This window comes from Mustela putorius, unplaced genomic scaffold (assembly GCF_011764305.1).
Source record: "Mustela putorius furo isolate JIRA1106 unplaced genomic scaffold, ASM1176430v1.1 tig00003859_pilon_pilon_pilon, whole genome shotgun sequence".
Taxonomy (NCBI): Eukaryota; Metazoa; Chordata; class Mammalia; order Carnivora; family Mustelidae; genus Mustela; species Mustela putorius.
In genome coordinates this window covers 10,643,584-10,661,239 of record NW_025422011.1, presented here as the reverse complement: position 1 = coordinate 10,661,239, position 17,656 = coordinate 10,643,584, and the positions used below count along the sequence as shown (strand labels likewise).

At 37.0% G+C, this 17,656-nt stretch overlaps 1 protein-coding gene across 2 annotated transcripts in view; it reads left to right on the top strand.

Annotated features, from left to right (window-relative positions):
• Positions 1-10,589, top strand: part of PDHX (pyruvate dehydrogenase complex component X) — a 69,592-nt gene extending 59,003 nt beyond the window's left edge. For both annotated transcript variants that reach the window (XM_004755975.3, XM_004755974.3), the window contains exons 9-11: positions 2,499-2,657; positions 6,822-6,886; positions 9,479-10,589. In XM_004755975.3, the coding sequence (XP_004756032.1) occupies positions 2,499-2,657; positions 6,822-6,886; positions 9,479-9,737 (483 nt within the window). In that variant the 3' untranslated portion in view covers positions 9,738-10,589. The remainder of the gene's footprint in view (positions 1-2,498; positions 2,658-6,821; positions 6,887-9,478) is intronic.
• Positions 10,590-17,656: the final 7,067 nt, after the last annotated feature.

Below are 17,656 nucleotides of genomic sequence, written 5' to 3'. Positions count from 1 at the left end.
CCCAAATTTTGAGACCCCCCCAAAGACAACCACCAGAGTCCAGAGTCAAAGCCAAACAGCAAGGGTCGTTTATTACGAGTTCGAACCCGAACCCGGCACTCCTTGCCGGTGATGCTAAGAGGTCCCGAGCTCAGGATCACAACACTTTTTATACACTATTTTTGGGGAGGCGGGGACTTAGCATACATCATAGTATCTTGTAACAAATCACCACATACCGCGGGAAAATCAAAAAGGAACTCTATAATATGACTGGCGCGCTACAGAGCGGGAAAAGCCTGGGAACGGATTATTGGTTAGGGCAAAGGGCTCTTCAAACAAAGGGTCGTTCTTCAAACTGCTGAGTTGGCGCCACTAGGGTATGTGTCACCTCAGGATTGACCAGGGTCTTCCTGTCAAAACGCCGGGCACCAGATGGTTGTTATCTCTAGGCCCAGAGCCGGATGGGGGGGTCCGGGAGCAGTCATTATGTTACGTCCAATTCCGGGTGGGGGTTTCTCGGGAGTCAGATGGCTGTTATCTCTTGGCCCAGAGCCGGGGGCGGGGTCCGGGGGCAGCCATTCTGTCAGGTTCAATTCTGGGAGGGGGATGTGTGGTTACAGAGTGTCTATAGAAAGTCTGCTGGTATTTTTCCATCTTTTCATGGGTTAGCAAGGGAAAGTACAGAAGCAGAAATAGCGGTAATGGTTATAATTTAGGCATCTCACCTTTCTCTGTGCATATTTCAGTATTATAACGGTTTTTATTTCTTGAAGCTTCATAGAATCCACCAGTAAAAATATCTGAAGCCTAGTTCTGTTTTGAGGAGGGAGCTTTGACAACTGCCTCATTTTTCCCCATAATTATTGAGCGTTTAATTTTCAGCTTTTTCTTGAATCAATTTTGGAAACATATATTCCCAGAAAAATCACTCATTTCATCTGGATTCCCAAAAACTTGCTAGCCCAGAGTCATTTAAATTTGCTTCATACAATATTTTAATATAATAATCCTCAACACTCACATTGTTCTCAATTCTGTCTTGCTCTTATTATTACGCATTTGTGTTCTCAGTTCATTTGTATTGTTACCTTATGTATTCCTTCCATTATTTCCTTCTGCTTTAGATCGGAATTATTTTAGACTTTGGTTGAAAATACTTTGTTAGGAAATGGGAATGTGTAATTATTATAATTTTGAATATGAAAAAGAGGTTTTAAGAGTATGAATGTTCCTCTGACCACAACTGAGGCCAGATCCCGTAGGTTTTTGTTGCATAGTTCTGAAATTACATTTATTTGCCAGATATTCCTCACTTGGGAGGGTTTTTTTTTTCTTCTTTTACTTTAGTGCTCTCCATGAAGAACTTAAAATCTTCTCGGGGTTTGGGACTTCACTGTTTATTATTTTGACATAAATGAGCTTTGCGTACTTTGAATGAACCAGCTGAACCTTGAGAGATGGAGAACTCCATGCACAGAGCAGCTGAAAGCAGTGCAGTGGAGGAGGGCCTGGGTGGCTCAGTTGGCTGAGCATCAAGACTCTTGATTTTGGCTCCAATCATGACCTCATGATGTGAGATTGAGCCCGACATACAGGGCGTGGAGCCCACTTAGGAGTCTCTCCCTCTGCCTTCACCCCCGCCCAGGACTCGAGCGTGTGCTCTCCCCAAAAAAAAAAAAAAAAAAAAAAAATGCAGTGAGAGCGAGCATAGCAGGATGATGAGAAGCTGGAGTACAGTGGGGAATGCATCTCCAGGGAGTGGTCAGTGTACAGTTAGGTAGGCTATTACTAAAGCAAAGAATTTTTGAGAAGAGAAATTAGTTTGTGCTTTCTGTTTTTCACCATCATTTTTTCTACAATATTTGTACAGTACATACCGTCTCCAGGAGTTTACTGATTTCTTCTGCTCTTTTCATCCTCTGTGTAGTTTTGTGTATGTTCAGTACAAGCATGCTCATACATTTATCTTATGTTCATGAAGCCTAAGAAGTCTTTCTTCAAGAGGGAAGTCATTTATTAAAGGCCGGATGGATCTTCCAGGGCTATACTAGAAACTTGGGCTTTCTACCTTCCCAGTGGAAATAATGTGGTTGAATTGTTACCCTGTTCCCTCCCTCTTCTCCTCAAGGCTATCTCGGTCAGCATAAGAGACAGGAAGTATAACAAACGTCGAATGCTTTTTAGCAATCAGGTTGAACAAAGGGAGACCTTTTTTTAACCATTATTTATTGTAAGAGATCAAAACACGTACATTAGCGTTTCCTCAACCTTGCTTCAAAAAACATGGTATGCCTATTCTTCCCAAACATAGAAGCCGTTTAACACAGAGATCCGAACCATTGTTTCAAACCAAATCTTCATTTATTTGCTTCTGTCTACCTATGCTCACTTTCAGAAATGCATAATAATGCTATTTCTCTGTAACCACCTTGGTCTAAAGCTGCTTTTTAAAACAAACAAACAAACAAATAAATCTGCTTCTTTAGAATGACATGTTTTTTCTGTTTGTTCCCTAGCAAATGCCAGATGTTAATGTAAGCTGGGATGGAGAGGGCCCAAAGCAGTTGCCCTTTATTGATATTTCAGTGGCTGTGGCAACAGATAAAGGTTTAATTACACCAATCATAAAAGATGCTGCTGCTAAGGGTATACAGGAGATTGCTGACTCTGTAAAGGTATGTCTTAAGAAATATTATGCTTTTGGAATGTTAGTATTTACTTTCTGGTTAAGTTGTGGCATCATCTAGTCACACTGTGATGTATTTCCAAATGATCATCAGTCATATATGAAGGTTTTTTAAGTTTTAACCTAGGTATGACCCACTTTAAGAACATTTAACCATCGGGGCACCTGGGTAGCTCAGTGGGTTAAAGCCTCTGCCTTCAGCTCAGGTCATGATTCGTTGGTCCTGGGATCGAGCCCCGCATCGGGCTCTCTGCTTGGCGGGAAGCCTGCTTCCTTCTCTCTCTCTGCCTGCCTCTCTGCCTACTTGTGATCTCTGTCTGTCAAATACATAAATAAAATATTTAAAAAAAAAAAAAAAAGAACATTTAACCATCAAGAGTTCAGAAAAAAACATACAGATAAATGAGGATCAACTGTATTCAAGTTATAGGTGAATGCTTTATTTCCCAAAGTCTAGAATTCAACTCTAACAAGGATATTTTAAATGGTTTTAAAGTTAAAGCTGAAACCATATTCCTATGAAGGTGGTAATGGAGAGACCTCACTGTTCACAGCTTTTTATTCTTCAAATTTGATTTCATTCATTTCCTCTCTAGAATTGAGACCACTAAACTACTTAATATTATAGAAGCAAAAGTACGGAGTTTTTCCCAAGTTTCTTTAAAAGCAGTTTTTATAGCTCCCAATATGGAGGAGTCGATTTCCCCCAAAATATTCCATTGAATCGGCAGGAACCAGACAGTAGGTCACCTCTGACAAACACTATAATTTCCAAAGGTACTTTTTTGACAGAAGTATCAGCTCTTATAGTGTTAGAACTGAAAATTTCAGATTCATTTAGATAAGTGATTCTTTTCTCTTTCATTTACCAAAGACCAGTTGTATATATAGTAGATGAAAAGTTATAAGGAGGAATTAAAAGTAGAAGATAAGATTTCTTTGGAGAGCTGACAGTATATACACATATCGATGAACTTGCTCAAAATACATGAACACAAATTAATCTACTTTTAAAAGCATACTGTTGAATTTTCAAGTTAGATATAATTAAGGGTGACCTTAGTGGAGTAGACATTTTTAGATCTTCACTCCTCTTTGAAAAGATTTGCAGTGTGTTTTTATAGATAAAAATGTAACTTTTTCTTAATTGGGTGGTGGTATTAATTTGACTGATTGAAAAGTCAAGTAATTAGATTGGTTAATAAGATAGTTATATGCCTTTTGTTCATCAAAAGTTTTCAACAGCAATGAGAATTCATGTATTTTAGTGTTTTTGTGAAATTCAAATGAGATCACATTTAACTATAGAGTTAGAATTTTCTTAAATATTTATATATTTTTCTTATTTTTAATATTTGCATATTTCATACATAAAAATTTTTTAATTAACCATTTCAAGATGATTTCTTTGATTTTGACCAATTTATTAATTTTAATATGATAATGCATAGTCTGTTCCTTGTATCCTGGAAGAACCTAGGTTGAGGTGGTAAGGAGGCAGCGTGAGCAGCCTCTGAGCGATGAGAAGGGCAGTCTTAACCCTTTGGAATGTTCCAGGGCCTCTGGTGGTCCTCGAGGCTTTCCTCTAATTCCCAGCAATCCTGCGCTCTGGCTACTCTGTGCTTCCCATTCTCTCTGCTTCTCTCTCCCACCCTGCTGCTGGTGTTTAACACTCCACTCTTTCTTGTTCCTGGGATATACCAACCATTAGGCTAAACACTTTATTTAATTCTGTTAGCCCCGTGTTATAGTGGAAACCTTAATTTCCCCATCTGAAGTTGAGGAAACGAAGTTTTAGTAAAAGCTTTAGCAAGTTTGCCCAAGGTGATCCATCTAAAAAGCAGTAGAAGAGAGGATTTATTTAAATCTGGGTGTTTCTCAGTTCAGGTGCTACTTTCTGAGGTCTTCTGTGGCTTCCATAGCTTAAGTAGCTTCCTGGCCTTACCCTGTTTTTTTATTGTATGCAGTTGATCAGTCTTTGAAGTTACCTTGTTTATTTGTTGGTCCTTCTCTGCTCCCTTCTGTCTGACCTTGAGGGCCTTGTTCTTGCCATATAACCAATTCTGCAAGAGTGCGTGGAAGGAAGATCATAGATGCTCAGTGAATTTATTTTTTAAATTTTCAATAAAAAATGTTACTAAGATTAATTTTTTAAGGAGTTTGTGGGTCTCTGGAACTCCATCCGTGGACCCAGGTTAAGAATATTTGCACTAAGTTTTTACTTCCTGACCATAACAAGCCTCAAGGATGTCATTATGTGGTGCCAAAGTCATGTCTCAACTGAGTTCAAGTTTCTAGTCCCTAAATAAAAAGTAATACAATAACAAGCCTTAGAACCCATGTTATTCTTAATTCTTCATTAATTATAACAGTCTTAAAAGACAGAGGCCAAGTTTTCCTCTGTTTGCACAGTAAATTTTTTAAATGAATTAATAAAGAATGTGTATTTGCTGGTCATCTTGTATTACATCCTTTCAGCTGGAGGCTTGGGATAGCATATGCTTTGATTTTAAGTGTGCATTGCTGGGAAATCCCAGTGAGAATTAGCGATTTTCAAAACCAGTAATCCTCCTCAGAATTATTCTTATTCTAAGCTTTTAGAATTCATTGGTAGGAATATCCTGCTTGATGTGTTTAGGATCTACAGAGTTTTGTTTGTTTGTTTTTTCTTTTCTTTCTTTCTTTCTTTCTTTTTTTTTTTTTTTTTAAATGTGGGCTTGCAATCCCATCTTTTAAAGAATGTCTGTGTTATTTGCTTTTAGCCTGGTAACAGCAGGTTTGTTGAGATCATGTGCCTTTAAAGAAATGCCTTTCAGAGTTCATATGATACATGTCTGTTTATATCATGTGAGCAGTCACATTGCTTAAGGCAGAAAAAACACATTTGTAGATTGTCCTATTTCTGATAGTCCAAGGACCACACAAGTCTAAATTCATCTTTTCAGTTGTCATTTTGGATCCAAGTAGTTTTATAAATAACTGCATCCAGATAACTACATCTGTCTCAACTGTAAGAAAGTCACAGTGATACATTGAGATCATTTTTAGAATGATCTAAATGACTTTTAAAAGTCATTTAGAATGACTTTTTAAAGGATATTTTTGGTTTTCAAAAATTAAGTCCTCTCTGGTTTAAAATTGAACAGTTTTCAACGGTGATTGTAATTGTACTTATGTTAGCTGTATAGAACAGAAAATTAAGCATCAGATTTATTTCATCTCCCAAAATGACAATAGTTTAATTTTTTTCTTCCACTCATGAATTAGTTCATTATTAATTTTTCATATGTAATGACTCAATCTCCGTTCCTTTGTTTTTGAAGCATTAAAAAATAAAAGTTAACGTAAGTGTGATTAATTGCAAATGCAAGTAAAGGAAAATTTAACTACTTAAGGTCACTCTCAGAGTGTCTGTCTTTCCCTCTATCGGTTTTAGAAATCAGTTTTGCTAAAGTGATAAAAAAATTACCACATTCTTCTATTTCTCGTGGCAGTGCAAATTGGACTAGCTCATTCAGGAAATGCCTCAGTTGTAAAATTAAGAACCAAGAAAATGTTTATGTACTAGGACTTTGTAATTCCACTTCTGAAATTTTATATGAAATAATTGAAAAACCAGCGAACCAAATTAAAACACTGGGGACGTGACTGAATTGTGGCAGACGTAGCATCTTTAGAATGTTTACAACTGTCTGTAGTTATGTAGCTATATTATATGTGAAAAAGAAAGATGAAAACTAATACATTGGTTGTGGGATTATTGCCATTGAACAATTATGTAAAAGCAATCAGGTGGACAAGAATGGCTTCATGTAATACCGTGTCTTACAAGAAAAAAACACTATAGACACAATAAATTTCACTGTTTCTATAGAAAACACTGAAGCATTCTGCATGGTAGTGAGGTACAGAGTAATTCTAGTACTGGAAGAATTTTTAAAGGAAAGCAGTTTTTGTAGAGTATCAATTTACAGCGTTAGCTTCTTACGACTATCTGCTCTCTAACTTGTTCATTTTTTAATTGTATTAGAGAAAGTGAAGTTAAATCAAGGCACGTGAGAGATGAGTGTATACCCTCTACAAATATTTTAAGTGACAACAGGCTGTAATGTGGTGTTGGTTGTCATGCTGTATTTGTGTTTTTCTTTCCCAGGTCCTGTCGAAGAAAGCAAGAGATGGAAAACTGTTACCTGAAGAGTACCAAGGAGGATCTTTCAGGTAATATTTAAACTCTTAGTTATCAGTAGCATCAAACAGGTATCTAGGAGTCTGTGTCACTTTTGAAACACTTTATTTAATTGAAGCGACCTGTCAGGGCTCGTAGGAACCCACTAGGATTAGCTAGTTAACCCATTCAGTTATTCTCAGAATGACTTCTAGGTTCTGAAGCTTTAAAAAAATATATTTATAAATATAATAGATTTATAAACCTCAACTTTTTCTATTCATGATCTCTTATTTAAGTTACTTTGAAGGAAAATATTAACACATAGAGCCTTTAGTTATCATCAGCTCTATTTTTATTTTGAAGTGTCACTTATACACGGTGCAATATACTGAGTACAGTATGAATGTTTCAAGAACTGGAGAAACCTGTGTAACCAACCAAAGCAGGATATAGACCATTACCAGCATCCCAGAAGCTTCCCTTTCCCCCTTCCTAAGTATCCCCCTTGCCAAGGTAACCACTCTTCTGAAAATCATCACCGTAGATTTCTTTTGCTACCTTTTATTTATATAAATAATATATATTCCTTAGTGTCTGGCTTCTTTTACTCAGTATTAATGTCGGCAAGATTAACCATGTTGCAGTATGAAACAGTTGTTTATTATTGCAGTATATGGTATTTTATAGTATATTGTATACGTATGCCATATTACTGTTGGGCATTTGTCTTTGTTTACAGTTTGATGCTGTTACAAATAATGGCACTGTGAACATTCTTATTATTAGCATCTTATGGAGAATATATTTGTTGTATAGACTTGCAAGTGAAATACCTGAATTAAAAGTGTTAATGGATAATGTCAGTTTTCCATAATGGTTATACAAATTTATACTTCTAGCAACAGTGTATCAGAATTCTCATTGCTTCATATTCTCACCAATACTTAGTATAAATGTTGGTTTTAAATTATAACAGTTGTTGGGGTGTGTAGTGGTACTCTTTGTGGTCAGGGAAATGCAAGTTAATGATGTTTAATACTGTTTTCATTTAATAACCTTTTGAATATCTGGTAAAGTTATCAGATAAAGTACCTGTTGATGTCTTGTGTCCATTTTTAAAAATTATATGTAGGAATTCTTATTTTCAGATACACAGACCTTTATAGCATACATATTACTTCAGATATCTTTTCCCACTCTGTCCCTTGCCTTTGGAACTTTGTTTATGGTGTTTTTAATGAACCCAAGTTCTGAACCATAATGAAATTCTATTAGTATTTTTTTAATAGCTGGTACTATTTGTTTTATGTGTGGAGTTATTGCCTGTCCCAGAATCATGAAGTTATTTTTCTGTGTTATTTTCTAGAAGCTTTAAAACTTTTCACATGTAGATCACCATCCATCTAAAAGTGGATTTTGTGTGTGGTGGGAAGATAAAGGTCAAGATTCTTTTTTTCCCCTATATGGATTTTACGTTGACCTAGCATCACTTATTGAAAAGCTTACTCCATAACACTGAGAAAGTGACTGTGTATGTTTGGTTTGTTCTGTGTTCTGTTTTCAATTGACCTATTTGTCCATCTCTTGCTCAGTACCACTAGCTATAACTTTTAATATCTGGTAAGGAAAATCTTCTAGTTTAGTTCACCCTCAAGACTCTCTTTTATGTCTCTTTCTTTTTCCAAATGAATTTTCAGAATCAACTTACCACTTTCCATATACAGACACACAGAAACCTTGCTGGAGCTTTTTGGGTGTGTGTGTGTGTGTGTGTGTGTGTGTGTGTGTGTGTGTGTGTGAAGATTTTATTTATTTATTTATGGAGAGAGCAGGGAGCATGAGTGGGGAGAAGGGCAGAGGGAGAGAGAGAACCTCAGGCAGACATTGCGCAGAGGTACTGACATAGGGCTCCAGATCCCACAACCCTGAGATCATGACCTGAGCCAAAATCAAAAACTTTGCCAGAGTTTTGATTGGGATTGCATTAAATCTTTTGATCAGTTTGAGGATTCAGTCTTTACAGCATTGAGTCTTCCAGGCAGTGTACATAGTATAAACCATTGTTTATTTAGTTCTTTGGTTTCTTTGAGTTCCATTTTATAGGTTTCTATACAGAGGTCTTAAATTTGTTTCATTAGATGTAATTCTTCATACTTGGTTTTTGCTACTACTATAATGGTGTTTGTTTTATAATTTCATTTTCTAACTACAGCAATCTGTATATATAAAAATTGGATTTTTATGTTGACCTTTTTATCTTGTGACTTAGCTAAATTCACTTATAAATCCTATCAGTTTATCTGTAGAGTCTTAAATTTCCTATATACAGTCTGTTCATCTGTGAATAATGACTTTTATTTCTTTATTCCTTTTCTTCTTAAATTTTATTATTTCTTTTTCTTGTCCTAATCCACTCTCAAGGACTTCCAGTCCATGTTGAATGTATGTTTATATTAGATACACTATTTATATGTGTGTTGTTTCTTTGATACCATTGTACCTGGCATCTTTGTTTTTGGTCTTTGAATAACTTGCTATAAGGTTCAGTGTCACAGTTTTTCAGTAGGGCCAAAACATACACTTCTGGGAAAGGGTTCTTTGATAGAGGACATGCCGCTCTCAGAGCTTTTGTTTTCCCCTAGTATTTCCAACTTGGGCATGTTTGGCATCGACGAATTTACTGCGGTGATCAACCCTCCTCAGGCCTGCATTCTGGCTGTTGGGAGATTCCGACCTGTGCTCAAGCTGGAGCAGGACGAAGAGGGGAATCCCAGGCTGCAGCAGCACCAGCTTCTAACAGTCACCATGTCAAGTGACAGCCGAGTGGTGGATGATGAATTGGCTACCAGGTTTCTTGAAAATTTTAAAGCAAACCTGGAGAATCCTATCCGACTGGCCTAGTCCTCCAAGATACGAAGTTGGTCTTTGGCTTAGTTTATCGTATAGCTGTTACCAGAACTTACACTGTAGGAAAACAAATAGCTGTGTAAGCGTGAAGTGGGTGAATTGTTTATTTATTCAAGGTGAATGAGTTTGGCCCGAGTTGTCTTCATTTTCAGTTTGGGTTTAATGGTGTAGAAATAAATAACAAACTGTAACTAATGAAAGAGAACATTTGGTTAGATCCCTTTTTAACCTCCGGTGCTGAACTAAAGTGGAGTTAAACTCAATGTAAATTAAATGTTTGGCTCATTTGAGCATTATAGACTATTTGAGAATGTATGATAAATTGTAAAATTGAAAAATTGTTAGAACTAATTAGACATGATCTTCTAAGAGAAGCCCATCGATTTAATTAATGGGACCTCGCTTTTTATAAACACTGCTGTTACTTGAACAATTTAATATGTACAGTTTATTCTAGATAATAGTAAGGATCACATTATATTAGGGGTTATGGCAACATTATTGAATTTTTTATGTATATAAAGCCATAGGTCTTAGAGTGGTTTTTGTCAGTCTTATTTTTCACTTCTATGACACTGTGAACTTCTAAAGAGGAAGAATTAAAAAGTCAAAAATAAGAGCAAGAGAGAGAGACCAAAAAATTTGTTTCAGTAATAAACTATAGGTAAAATATCTAAATTTTCTAAAATAAACTATTCACCTTCATATTAAGTTGCAGTATAATAAATTATGCTATTTCATGCCAAACATTTTAAATTTTTGTTACTTTAAACACAAAATGTTGGGGGTTTTTTAGTGCATTTTAATCGTTTGTATTGTGCAATAAAATGTGAGAAAATATAAAAATTTCTATTGGATTTTAAATGTTAGGACACAGAAGTTTAGTGAAACCTTCAAGTAGGTTGGTAATTTGCTTGGAACAACTTATAAGAAATTCTACAGGAAGAGAGAAAGAATTTAAACTTCATATGAATTAGGAAAACAATGAACAAGGAATGTGAAACTTTGAAAGAGAGTGGAAGGGAAAACTTATGAAGTAGGCAAGAGCTCTCCTTTTTACTCCATCAACAGTATGAAATTTTCACTAATTATTGTAAAAATTAGAAGAGCTTATTTCTCTCTTTTAACAACTTTGCTACAGTTGGCAAGTTAACTGTACTGAAATTGGGTGGTAATTTAAGTAACCAGTCCCAGAAAGGCTTGTGTTGGTATCTGCTGCCTGCAGTCGCCAGAAAAAAAAGACCCATGTGGTATAAAGTGTGTGGTATGACTTAGGCCTGAAACAAAGAGCTTCTAAAACAATTAGAGCCCCAGTATATCAGCTGTTAAGAATATACTTAACTTCATTATTCAGTTTCAACAAGCTGTTTTTCCAAAGTAGTCTTCCAAACTTTTGTTACGTTAACAGTTACACTGAAAATTATAAACAAGTGCTGTTTTCAAAATAACTTTTATACGTTTTAACTGAAATGTTTTCCTAATTTTTAAAAAAATTTTGTTTATTTTTTAGAGAGTATGAGCAGGAAGGAGGGGCAGGGGAGAAGGAGAGAAAGAATCCCAAGCAGACTCCAAGCTGAGCACAGAACCTGACATGGGGCTTGATCTCATGACCCTGAAATCATGACCTGAGCCAAAATCAAGAGTCGGACACTTAACCAACTGAGCCACCCAGGCACCCAGTGTTTTTTCCTAATTTTTATATCTGAGGAACAGAACGCGGGCTAGCCATAAACAGGCCTTGGCTTGAAGTTGTGTTGTGCATCAACAGTAGTGCCTCTGTTTTCCTGTCAGTGAAATGGGTGCTGATATCCACCACAGCCTCCCTTATAAAGTTGCAAACTGCACAGGAGAAATGACATGTACATTTAAGACATTCTGATTTTTCATGGGTTGACCTCTCGGCTTTTGGTACAAATGGTTTTTGGTTCTGACTAAAAGCATTTTCTCGAATATTTATACTGATTATGTAAGGAAATTGCCATAGCACTGATTTGAGAAAGAGGTATGGTAAACTGGGCTTGGGTTCCTGCAGAGAGCAAACTATGCGCTGCGTGGGCAGTCTTCCTTCCCCATTTTATTTGTTTATTTTTATTTATTTACAAATAAATAAATATAGTGTGTATATATAGATAATATTTATTTGTACTGCTGATAGTTATCACACAGAATATAAAAATGAAATTTTATGTTTGGTCATCTTTTTTCTCATTTAAACAGGGAAAAGGTAAAATATTGGGAAGACTTCTAAGGAAAAGGTGACATAAGTCAAATGGTTCTGTTTCTCCAATTGCAATTTCTAGTTGACATTTACAGATAGATTTTGTGGCATCAGTATACTGCTTGCTCAACTTCTTTGTTTGAAACATATATAAGTCTTTTATATGGACTGGAATGGGTACCTTACAAATGGTGTCAAATGAAACTTATTTTTAGGAATTTTTTTTCTTTTTTGCATTTTGGACTTAATTCCCACTGATTTATATAGGCCAGACATTTGAGAATTGTGTAAAAAGTAATCCTAGTTTTCTAACCTTTTAACTGAAAGATAGGTGGTGCTGTAAGTTAATGGATTGTAGTTAGAGTGTGAGAGAAAAATTAACATGGCATTTAAATCTTCGTGCTCAAGGGAAATATGTCCTCATTACACACTGCCTCACGATGGACTTTGTCTCAGGTGATGTGAAGAATAAGTGAAAGAACCAAGTATGTTGCAGGTAAGAATTAACCATTAATTTAAATATGCCTTATTAATGGGAAACTTCTGTTGATTTTTGAAGAAGGAAATAAAAGTACAGAACTACTGTAAGGTTAGTGTGGCCACAATGTGCAAGGTAGGTCAAAACAGTGCGAGGATGCAGGCAGCAGGAACCATCTGGAAGCTTTTGCATTAATGAGAGTGTGAGTTGAATAGATTCTGCACTAGGTCAGGGGACTTTAAAGAAGGGAGAGAATGAAGAATATTGTACATGTCAGTTTGCTGTGGTGTATTATGAATGTATGGGGTAGGTGTGTTTGCTGTATCAAGAATGATGTAATTTCCCAGGCCAGAACACAGTCCCCCATGGCCCACATCACCAGTTGGTATATCTCCATTTAAACTTTTTATATATGGAAAAAACAGTGGTCTTCCAATAAAATAATTTTAAATAGTTTTGTGGACTTTTACATTGTATTTTCTGGTGCTTCCATTGGTTTCATCAGATGGGGATAGGTGCAGTGTTGGAGGAAAGCTGTGGTTTGTCTAGACTTGTAATATTGAATGAAATTATAAGGCATAAAGATGTGTTTTGAAAAATGATGATTAGACTCTGTTAGTAGCAGTCTTTTATTTCTTTGACTGTATGTAAAGCTTACTTTCACTTTTTATCACTCATCTATATTTTTTGCAACAAGTTCAAGCTGCCTATTCTTCCCAGGAAAGCAGATACTTTAAAACCTCTAACTTACCCTCTACTACATATGACATATATAACTAAAGGAAACCTGGACTTCTTTTAAAAGTTGAGATATTATTCATAAAATCATGAATAAGTCATGATTTGTCTTTACTCACACATAAAATTTATTCTTTCTGAAATTTCTTGATTTATTAAATTCTTTTATTATGAAAGAATTTTTATCACTAAAAATCAATCTTTTATTTTTTTATTTTATTTTTAAGGTTTTATGCATTTATTTGTCAGAGAGAGAGAGTATGTGAGCACAAGAAGGGGGAAAAGAAGGCAGAGGGAGAAGTAGGCTCCCCACTGAGCAAAGAGCCCGATGTGGGACTCAATCCCAGGACCCATGACCTGAGCCAAAGGCAGATGTTTAACCGACTGAGCTACCCAGGCGATCCCAAAAAGCAGTCTTCTGAAGAGAAGGCTGTTGTGATCAGGTGAAATATTAGTCATAGCACTTCATAAAACATAGAGTACTCTATAAATGTAAGTTGTTCAATGTTGAATCACATAAATTGCCCTTACTCTATACTTCTTTTCAGTGGCTCATCCACAGTCTGGTAAAGGAAGGTATAGGATAGCACTTGATACATTACTCTCCTCAACAGAGTTACTGGTCTTTAATTGGTTATGGCAACATAATTTGCTGCCCAAGTTTGCACACTTAAATCAAGAACATTTTAGCCTGCTTTCAGCTTTATCTATAAATGACTGTGCTCTTGGTAGAAACTTTGTTTCCTGCCTCAGTATTGGCTCAGTATTCTTACCTAGAAAATGAGAAATCAGGAGGGAAAATTAACCATGGTAGTTGCTGATCTTGTTTAATCTTCTCAATTCTCTAAGGTAAATATATCTGACTTGAGCTTCATCCTTGCCAGACAGCGCAATGCAACAGACTCAGGATGTCATTTGGCCAGAGGCACACAGCTCGAGTGCCACAACTGGGATTTGAACCCAGGTCCATGCAGCACCCAAATTCAAGCTGGCTGCAGCGCAGGACAGTTTGTAGGGTGTAGTACTGTTGCTGAGACCGTTCCATATTAACACATAGCATTTTCCACCTGGAGTAACTCCTTGGCCCTAACACTGATGTGTTTGCTACATGACCGCTCTAAAAATCAGTTCACAGTTTTTCTATAGTAGTTCTCCTGGTGTCTTTCTGGTAATTGTATGCACAAAGAGCTGAGGGAATTTTGTTTTAATATGGACAATGCCTATTAACCTGAAATGAAGAACTTAAGTATTATATTCTCTCTCTGAATGGAAGGCTTAGAAAAATAGAAACTTAAGAAACTAGGAGCTTAGTTCCTCTGAAGATAAAAACATGATATATAGAGCATTTCACTTTTAAAAATTCCTTGGAATCTAGTCCAAGTTCAAAAGCAAAAGTAGTTACCCATTTTTCCTCTGGAGGCTCCAGACTTCTGTGTTGACAGCCATCTCCGTCAGGGTCCAGTCTTGTGTATCGATCTTGTCAGTCAGGGACCCCTGGTTGCAGTTCACTGTCGGGCAGAGTCCATTGGGTTGTCGAGGGCAGATCTCTCCACATGCGCCAGGGAAATAGGAAGTGGCCCTCTGGGGCACAGATGAGCCTCAGCCACTGGGCTGATCCACTGAGGGGGTTGGAGCGCCACAGTGGGTGGGAGGCCTGGAGCACATGGTATGTAGATGTTGAGATGGCCATGGGGACATGGTGTTGGGAGGGCCATTCTGGACATACATCAGGGGCAAAGACACCCACTTGTTCCTTAATGCGTCTTCTGAGAAAGCCTAACGTTGTTCCTGCTGTAAAAGGAGAAACGCTTACAAGAATTGTATTTGTTGTTTTAGACCAGGCACTGAAGGGTAAGTTTGAAGCTGAGAGACAATGAATTAATAACTGGCACAATCATCCCAACCAGAAAGGCTGGGAAATAAAATGCGATGTCATTACTTGAAATCATACTAAATAATAAGACAGCTTAGGCAGGCATAGCAGTCTATGTAAGACCTGCTTTGTGGGTAGAAATTACCTGAAAGAGAGGTAATATTGAAAATATCATTGCTTCATTTCAAATAAGTTCGCCTATTTTCTAGGCGAGACAGTTATTAAAGTGTGAAACAGAAGTAAAGTGTGAAATTCAGTGTTCATTCAGTTGCGGTGAGCATCTGTGCATCAGCACTCGGGATTTACAGCTGATGGCCCTTCCGCTCAATCAGCTTAAACCAGATGAATGATGGGCAACTCGGTCGCTTCTGTATTCAAAGTATGTGCATAGCGGCTGGGTTGAGAGGTAGACTTTGTAGAGGAGGTAACATCTGAAGCAGGTTTTTACTGGTTTTAACCCACGTCCTTTTTGCCTCTGACTTCTCTAATTTCAGTAGCTAAATATTTAGCCGCTTTTGTATGCCTAATGTATGGGTGTCAGCAGTCCATCTTTGTATGACTCTGACCCAGGTACCTGTACATATTGTTCTAGTAATGTTAACTCCAACATTGCTTAGAAAGTTAGTTGGAAGGAAAGCTACTCCATGGGGGCAGTTCATGAGCAGAGAAAGCTTTACACCCCTTTATCTACAAGATGTTTTTGCCAAGGTCATCATGCCTAAAGAAATGTTAGTTTAGGAATAAGCGCTGTTTAATTGAAATGTATTTTAATATTACCTCCATTCCTTTACCCCTTGCCCAGCCTCTGCTTTTTTGAAGATGTATGTGCAGATGCCTTCTGATAATGGAGTAAGTCATCAGTCAGGACACGTACTTCTTCAGGTATCTTCAGACTCGCTGTTTCACATCTCAAAGGGGACCATCTGTTGAATTTATTTTTAGAGAATCATGATCATCTTTGGGCTCTCCAGCTAGCTGAGCAAAACGATAGGTGCAAGTGAATATCAAGCTTTATTTCTACCATTCAGTATCTTTGATGCTGAGTATCAAATTAGTGGGATCTAAAGCCAACTTGATTTGCCCACTAGCACCATAAGCCTCCTCTCTCCCTCCCCACAAGTTAACTTGATTCCATTACTTTATACATTATGCAGTCTGTGGGCATTTTTGTTTTGGCAGCGAACCATCTATTAATTAGCTGGCATGTAATAAGAGTGTATTTTATCTCAACCTGTTAATTAAATGCTAATCAGAACTAAGTTTCCAGGTATTCTCTTATACTTTTAATGCTTTGATATAATTTCAGAAGAATGAAAATATGTTAAATTTTATGGATCTATCTGTTCCTGAAAGCAGACTCAAACTCTCCTTTTAAAAATTTCAATATTGGGGACGCCTGGGTGGCTCAGTTGGTTAAGCAGCTGCCTTCAGCTCAGGTCATGATCCCAGGGTCCTGGGATCGAGTCCCACATCGGGCTCCTTGCTCGGCAGGGAGCCTGCTTCTCCCTCTGCCTCTGCCTGCCTCTCTGTCTGCCTGTGCTCGCTCGCGCTCTCTCCCTCTGTCTCTGAAAAATAAATAAAATCTTTTAAAAAAAAAAAGAAAAAATTTTTCAATATTGGCCAATTTTCAGAAGCCATTATTCCTTTATGCAGAAAATATATAAGCCTATGAATTGGGCAAATTGGAAACTCAGTATTCTTTAGGGAATAGGGCTTTGGTATGTGTGTGTCCTCATTTCCTGAAGGAATCCTCATGACTTTGAGAAATATTGGGAAGAACAGCTTTGTAAAATGTTTTAAAAATGGGAAAACTGATAAAAGAAACATATCAGTAAAACCCAGAGTATTCTTTTACTTGGGAAATCCTCTACACGACTTTTATTTTCCAGGTGGATATTTTAATAAAATTTTTCTAGTTGCTTACTTAATACTCTTTAAGTGGGTATGGACCTTTTTTCCATTCTTCCAACTACACATACGCTGACCATGAAAATATAATAATATGATTCAAATAGGTGACTTAATGTGTTCCATGCATTCTCCCAAATGCTTTGCAAAGTATTATTAACTCATTAAATCTTCACAACCGCCTGAGATAGGAATCGGTCCTATCAGTACTTCACAGAAGACACATTAGGTAACGTGCCTGAGAGCAGACAGCTAGCAAGAAGTGATGATAGGAGTCAAGGCAGGCACTCTGGCCCCAGAGACTTGCAAAAGAGTTCTTTTTTTAAAAAAAAAAAACAAAAAACACAAAACCATCTATTGGGAAATTCTGGAGCTTAGCACATGACAAAGATACGAGTTGCAGAAATGCCTCTGTATTGATAATAGTGAAGACAGCTTATTGAACTCAGAAGCATCTCCTACAGGAATATCATACAAATGAGTCTGGCTAAAGCCACAGTACTCTGATGTTTAGTGCCCTCTAGATTTGTATATTAATGAGTGATGTGTTCCTTTAATCTTCTGATTCATGAAGGGGTGGTGGCTGATGTGGATTAGTAATTAGTCAAACAGGAAGACACCTCTCCCTTCTTATTTACAGGGCAAGTTTTTGAGTGATAACCAGAGTTCTTCAGTTTTTCTCTGAGATAACAAGTTAC